This window comes from Austrofundulus limnaeus, unplaced genomic scaffold (genome assembly GCF_001266775.1).
Source record: "Austrofundulus limnaeus strain Quisiro unplaced genomic scaffold, Austrofundulus_limnaeus-1.0 Scaffold3, whole genome shotgun sequence".
Lineage (NCBI taxonomy): Eukaryota > Metazoa > Chordata > Actinopteri > Cyprinodontiformes > Rivulidae > Austrofundulus > Austrofundulus limnaeus.
Genome location: NW_013952405.1, coordinates 7,925,789 through 7,933,819, shown reverse-complemented (window position 1 = coordinate 7,933,819; position 8,031 = coordinate 7,925,789). Strand labels below are relative to the sequence as shown.

Genomic DNA, 8,031 nt, shown 5'->3' with positions numbered 1-8,031 from the left:
TATTTAATCTTCCTTCTTCCTTAGTCATCCTGCCTGACTGTTGATTTTGTGCATTTGGGTTTTCTTATTTAAACTAATTTACAATCTGTAAATCTTTAAACATATGAAAATGTGTTTTAACACTCAACTTAAAAGCTTTCTAATTTAATAGCTGTTTTAAGCTTGTTATATTCTGACAGGCTGAATTAAATCCTCCTGGCTGCAACATTTAGAAGTTTGCATCATTTCTGCATCTCCGCATCAATCCTGAAGGATTGCATGATATTATATCATTTTGAAATACAGTATTTAAAATGTTTAAAAGTCTTTTTACATAAGATATATGAGAAGATGCCACCTTTCCTATACAATACAAATAAGTATCCACTGTCTGTAATATAACCCAGATGATTAGGGAGATTTTAAATCCATGCAGTTCACTCTGAGCTTTAAAATGAGCAGAGTTATCTAACTCGGTTCTCTTCTGTCTTCAGTAGCCACCTTCAGCCGGTCCTTCTCCTCTTGTCTTTGTTCCAGTTTTATCACAACCTTAAATTCTTCTTTTATTCCCTCCTACACCGTCTCCTCTTTCATCTGTGTTCCCACCACCAATTGAATGCCCTCCCCTCCTCTCCTCTCTTCTATTTTCCCTCCACACATCTCACCGTCACCTTTCTTCCTCACCTGTTTTCAATAACTCTTCCCTCCCTGAGGCCATGTCACTAAACTCTTCTCAAGTATGGCTCTATAAAATTTCAATTCAACTTTTTTTCTTTTCTTTYCCAAAAGTCCCACTCAAATTGCATTTTATCCTTTTGTGCTTTTTGTGCTGTACCTGCATTTATTTTTTCTACCTGATAATACAACTTTCTCAACTTTGGCTTTATATAATTAAACCACTTTCCAACTTTATAATTATTTCCACATTAAAAAAATGACAAACCTCAGGTATGCAAAACAAAATGCTTTTCCAGTAACATTTGACTGCATTAGCTTGATTAGATGATTTGCTGATTGTGGATCAACAGGATCAAATTGGTGTAAGCTCTGCATGCAGGTGCAGCTGCGGAAAAATGTTCTCTGCAACAGCTGTTGTTTGTGTTTCTGTGTCTGCGATGCAGAGTGCGTCTTTGCACGTTTTGTGTTTTACCTCGTGTTTGCCCTTCATCCGACACACTCGGATATCGTTCTTGTTGGACTCCCAGGTCCGTTTCTGAAATGCATAAACAAAGCCGACGTTGCTGCAGTTGTTCCACGTGTCTACGCCTTTTTATTTATTAGTGCGTGTTTGCAACAAAAGTGGGTCATACCTTGCTGTAAAACATCTCCTCTCCCACCATGTTGTCCAGCTCCACTCTGTATAAGTCATCTCTACAAAACACAACAATTTCTCAGTAAYGTTACCGTTTAGGACAAAACAAGAGCACGAGTCATGAAAAGTCTCTTTATAATGTTTAGTTTGATTAAATCAGGGATATTCAAATAAATTACTCAAAGCCAAAAGTCCATGGGCTGGATATCCTGTTACAGGGGGCGTTGCCCGATGATGACGGGAAACACTGCATTATGTAAAAATAGGTATTATCTTTTAACTTTTAAATTTGTTAAAATTGCTGTATTGAATCATAAATTTAAAATGTAAAATTGATTCAAATTATTTTTTATAATAAACAAAAAAAAAAACAATCATTTTTAAAAAAAACTCATTGGTTGGCCGGACTGATGCCACCCACAGGGCAGATGTGGCCCATGGGCCGCCAGTTCAATAACTGTAGCTTGAACATAAAGTTCAACATGAAACACATTTCGAGCTGCTGATAATAATCTAACACCAGTAAGAAAGAGCTAACTATTCCTGTGCAGAAGTTTTCAACCACCATTTGTTTCCAAAAAAACCAGACTTTCATGTCATCATCCAAAGGGATTATCGTCAATTATTTTTCTAAGTTTCCAAATGCCTTTTTCATTTTTTTTCAGACTTTAGCAGCTTCAGTATGTAGCCTGCGAGGGGACATGGGGGATTTGTTTTTCTTTTGCGTTCCCACACAATACTATTGTGTTACTGCGCAAACATTTGCATTTCCACGCTAAAGTTTGTTTTGTATGAACTGAATTAAATCAGACTTTTATTTTGAAATATCTGGTTACCAAAACAGGATGTGTCGCCACAAGTTTGTGAACTTGGCTTTGATGTTGCGTGGCTGCACTGTGTTAAAATATCGATATATGACATACTTCCATGTGTGGCCATGTGATATATTCATTTTTAAAGTTGAATTAAAGTAGTAGGCTATCTTGCTAATGGTGAGCATGTGAATTTGTTAATAAATCGACAGGCAAAACCGTGATAAGTGACTTTTGCAAGGGAAYGCAAAAGGTTTTGCGTGGGAACGCAAAAGAAAAAMATCCCCCATGTCCCCTCGCGGGCTCCGTACTTTAGCTCCCTGWAAAAATAATAAAAAGAAAACGAAGAATGACTCCAGAATTTTGCACAGTTTGTCTACAATCACAGAGTTTCTGTTATCTAATTGCCTCATTAGTATTTGCTTTAAAAAACAATTCTGCTGGTTTTACCTAATGAAGCGGCTGGAGTGTAAATGTCAGCGTATGGTTTGTGTGTTGCTGTTTTTTTTTTTTTCAAACAGTGGTTTTCTTCATCCTTGAATGTGGCTGCCATTAAAAAAATGATCAAAACACCATTTATGTCACACTGCCATCTGCTTGTTTGCTATGAGTCACAGACAGACATTATTCTGATTAAATGTCCTGAAGACATATCGTTAAAATGGCTTCTGATTAGTAGAATGATCGGGATGTTTTATGCAGCCGATTATTTAGCAGGGGTTTCATTAGTGCACGAGCCAAATGAACGCTGTCAAGTTTATCTCTGTAGCCAGGATTTTCAAAAATAAATACATCGCTTGCTTCTGTGATTACTWCTTTTACCTCARAAGAAGTTTGGAAAATGTGCAAAAGGCTGCTAATAGAACAGCAAACAGAGCATGGTTCAAGCTGCTTTATATATTATCTTTAAAGGGATGAACTATTCCTATTTGCAGTTTTTCTTACAAATACATACACTTCTAATATCAATGCAAAGGAAGTGATCATGATGAGCTGTAAACAAAATAATTTTCATAAATCAGAGTCTCCCAAACTTTTTAGCTTCTGGTCCCCGAAAACCCAATGAAACACAACACAAATATATTAAACTAGTTTTCCTCCTCCATATTTTTGATTAATATTTCTTGTTATTTACAGTGAAAATATGCCACAAAAAATATTGTTTAGCTTGATTATGTTTCTGGAGATCATCTTGGGACCACCAACCTGGTGCTTTGTAACCCACCTTGGGGCCAATATTAATAAAGATGGACCAAGTATCTACGCCTGATGATTTCTTCAATGGATATAGAATAACTATATAACCTGACTGCAATGAATTAGTTACAGTTTCCCCAAGATACTTTATGTAAAGCTTAGATTATTAGAACAAAATTACCTAATGTATTATCAGGAAAAATAGATTAAAAAAACATCAGTCCTCTTGGYTTACCATGCTTTACTCTCTCAGAATTTTTTAATTTTTGGTAATAAATTTGATCACAGTTCATCAAATCATCTAAAAAATACAAAAAATCGAAACATACAGCTACTTATGTTCTACTTTAACATGACAAAAACAAAAACAACAACAAAACAGAACAAGTAGCTCTGATGTATTTTAGCTCGAGCCAAATACCTCTTCATCATCAAGAGTCTGATTGGTCCCACTTYCAAATCGACATCAAACAGATTACTGAGAAATTCAAACTTTACTTTGTTGGCTTCAAAGCTGGCTAAATGCAGGATGATATTTTCATGGTTGTGGAACCCAGGAGGAGTTTCAAAAGGTAACTAATTTATCAAAATAAAAATGCTGACGAGGCAACCAAAAGCTCTACAAGGAGAAACTGGAAACAGGTAACTCAGTGATGTGATGTAACATGCACAATGATGAACTGAGGAACCAACAGAGAGAGACAAGGAATAAAAAGGGCAAGACTGATGAACACAATGATCAACAACTGGTGAAGAAACAAATGGGAACAGGTGAGAGTGGGCGGGGCATAAGTAGAAACAGAAGGGCAGGACCAATGCGGTATGTTGGCTAGAGGCGTCAGAAGAATGACCACTGTGGTACAATCACCACATTGGAAAGGTAGGGCTGTCAATGTAAACAATTTATCTTGGCTAATTTGGGCATAAAATTCTATATATTAGTTGATCATGTTCTAGCTAACTTCATTCATTGCAGATGTGTGTACGTTTGGCAACATGTTTTTGCCTAAAATGATCAAATGTACTTACAAGCATTTCTATCAAACTAAATAATGGTTGTCATTTACAAACAGAGTTTCAGTGATGTGCTAAACTAAACCCAATATATCGTGGTGACCACATTCAGCTTTAACAGCTTGTCCTCACTCAGAACAATATGGCCGCTCTCACCAACCAAGAAAAGTCACATGATAGCCAATATTGGGCAGGACTCTTCTGGGCAGCTAACAGACATCACAGACACTGCACTAAAAGGGCTGATGGGGAACCATATAGAATCAATCTGCCACAAATTAGTGAGCCAGTTTAAAACATCTAAAATACAGTCTCACAGGTTGTATGAAACTGTAGAACGAGCTGTCTGCGGCCCACAGGCCTTGAGTTTGACACCTAAAAACAGGTCTAATGATAACAGCTGTAGGGGACGTCTAGCCTGAACTGGCTGTGAAACTTTTAAAAACTSGTTAGGTCTGTATAAGCTGCTCCCTTAAACTGAAAAAGATGTTTAATATTATTTGCAAAGTAGAAAACTGAGCACTTTCGAGTGATTGGATTGTTTCAACCTATAGCTCCCATATTTGTGAAAACGRGCAATTCCCATTTTTCAACGATTGATGTGAGCGCACAACGCTTTCACTTGACATTTAAAAGCARCACTGAATAAATCATGGCTCAGACGAACTGTAAATGTCCCTTGAAGAGTGACAGCMGATGGAAGCGGTGGCACCAAACGACAGCCAGCACAGATTCATGCGAACACGTCAGTGACACGCGGCTGGAGGCGGTTGCTGTTGGTTACCTGGCTCCTATGTAAAGTGTGCGGTTGACTTGGAGGACCGTCTGGATGTGCAGCTCCTGTCTCTGAGCCAGACGATGAGCTCGGCCCAAGAACACTGGATACCTCCTGACCACTGAGATCACACAGACGTACAGAGAGGAGTGAGTGACACAATCAGAGTTGTAAAGTAACTAAGTACAAATACTTTGTTACTGTACTTAAGTAGAATTTTTGGGTATCTGTACTTTACTCGAGGAATTATTTTTCAGCCTACATTTTACTTCTACTTCTTACATTTTCACACATTTATCTGTACTTTTTACTCCTTACATTTTTTTAAAAAGGTAAGAAGTAGAAAATTGTTACTTTTATTTCATTTTTGCTTGTATTCATCCCAGCAGCTTATTGTAAAAAATAAATACCATCCATATAAATTGTGCCTCCTAGAAAGAGTGAATTTAACTGTGGTTGAATGAGAAGTATAAATATATAAAATTCTGATACTGTATTAGTTTGTACACAAACAAATCATGTCACACTCCAGCAGAACAAAATCATTAAAATAAAAGGACTGTACTTAAGAAGTATTTGTATTTCATGAATTATATTGTTTTATTTGGCCGCAGCCCTCAGGTAGATTTTCAGTTTGGGGAAAATGTTTGTGCAGCCTTGACATACGTAAATAAACTGAAACAGCTGGACTAGTGCATCCTAAATTTAACATAAACTAATTATTTTAATACAACAGTCATTTCTGCATTTTTTGGGGGAGGTCACCTCCTAATAAATGTCATTACAGAAAATCTACCTGCTCATTTTAAATCAATACTTTTCCTTTTAATATTTATGTACAAAAAATATCTGATACTTTAAGACTTTTACTGCAGTAATATTCCTAAAGAAGACTTTAACTTTTACCAAAGTATTTTTTTGGTAAGATACTTGTACTTTTACTCAAGTATCACTTTGTGGTACTTTATACAACACTGTACACAATTAGCAACAAATGGACCCACGTCCAAGAGCTCCCCGACAGGCCCAGGACAGAACAAGCACTGGTTCGCCCCCATTTTTACAAAATGTACTCTAACCTTCTCTAACCTTCACTTTAACAGTGTCTTCAATCATTCGTGCTGGTTTTGTGAAGACAAACACAGCTAAYAGGCCAAGAAACATGTTTATTGTTTTAGTCTCATCTTGCTGCAGCTGATTCATGCAGCTCCAGAATGACCAAAACTGCGTAATTACTATTGTTGCCATTTTATTTTGAAATAAATGGTCTTTTTTTCAACTCCTTACATCTGAATTAAACAGCACATCAGGTAGAGGGGAGAGAAGGTTGGCATATATTATAGACCGAGTGTCCTGCCTTCTCTGGAGTTTGGAGCTGAAATTTGTCTGTGCACATTGGGGACGTATCTTCAGGTCCAGTCTACTCCCTTATTCAGAATCATTGTGGTACCAGGGTTGGCCAAAACTGTATCATGTGCRATTAATTCCCAGAAAAACTGTCAACAACTAATATTTGCCATTTTGCAATTACCTTATACGCTTTAGGTTAAAATAATGTCTTACACTCTAACTTTTTCTCTGTGAGGGGCACCAGATCAGGTTTACTGATCAYTAATATTGGCCTTTATGTATCACACTCATTTACCTTGAAGTATGAATTTGTAATTGTGATAACATTTAAGCATCTAATAAAAGTTTTTTCACTCAAAAGAGAAGAAACTTAATTTTCTTTTGCTAACTTTTTACAACATAGTTTCAACGAATCAACATAAAATAACACAAACATTTTTAAAAGAAATTTAAGGACTTACTAACTTTGAAGAAGAAACCAGGTATTTTCCCAAGGGAAATATTTATGCTTTCAATTGGTTAATTGGCAAATGACATTGTTTGAGAAACCAGTTTTGTCAATTTGGAGAGAAGATATGTCACGAATCTGGTCAGATTAAGGATTAATAATTTTATTACCAACTTAAAATTAGTTATTTTAATTTTACTGCAGATCAGAAAATATAYAATGTGCCTCCGGCTATAGGATAATCAGACCAGCTTTTTGACCAAATGTGATGCAGAGGGTGGTACAGTTCAATACTCTCACCAGTGCTGGAGACACCCAGTTGTCTCATTTGGGATGATGGCTTGTTAAAATAAAGAAATGACCGATGACTTCTCTTAGAACACAGRGTGACTGATTTAGACAAAAACTCACAAATTCAGTTGTCATCTATTRATCTTCRTATTAATTGYTATTGTCTAAATGCCACAAGTAATCATGATTGATTTATTTGCCAATATCACCCTATATTATGTTGAACGTGACTTTTCGTTTTGAACTAACTGCAGTGGCGGATCTAGCATTTTTCTGAGTAAGGGRCCATCAAAGGTCCACAATATTCATAGAGGGGCCAAGTCTTTGTTCAACACCCTTGCACATAAATCCTCAGTTTTGGTAAGTSTAATGGATTAATTATGTATATCTGTTCTACCTTGACACTGTCCAGTAATCATATCTTATYATAACCAGTTTCGGCTGTTTTAATCTGTTTGCCCCARACMTCAAGACTCCAGCAATGCATGGCCTACCTCCTGGGCTGAGAGCCCTGTTATTGGTTGGGTGTTTACAGTTGTTGAATTGTGATTGGTTGTWYACTGTCACATGATGTKATATCATTGGCTGCGCAATGCTGACGCGGCAGTCACAACTCAGCAGATTTCCTGATTGACTGTCTGCTGTGTTGTTGCTCAGAATTAAATTATTTGACGACCATACACGCAGACTTTCTGTGCATTTATTCCAACGTGTTTCTGCATCTTGGTAAATCATGCCAYGACAGTAAGGTTTATWAATTTAACCRGTCACATACGTATGTTCCAACAATTGTAAYGTAATGTAATGTCATTAAAAAAGCTTAAATTCTCCTTATCTATGTTACACACATTTT

At 36.6% G+C, this 8,031-nt stretch overlaps 1 protein-coding gene across 1 annotated transcript in view; it reads right to left on the bottom strand.

Moving 5' to 3' along the window:
* Positions 1–5,210, bottom strand: part of LOC106526265 (semaphorin-6B) — a gene marked incomplete at its 5' end in the record, with an annotated part of 24,239 nt that extends 19,029 nt beyond the window's left edge. The window contains 3 exon segments of the mRNA XM_014020831.1: positions 1,130–1,192; positions 1,290–1,350; positions 5,099–5,210. Of these exon segments, the coding sequence (XP_013876285.1) occupies positions 1,130–1,192; positions 1,290–1,350; positions 5,099–5,210 (236 nt within the window).
* Between the last annotated feature and the right edge of the window lie 2,821 nt (positions 5,211–8,031).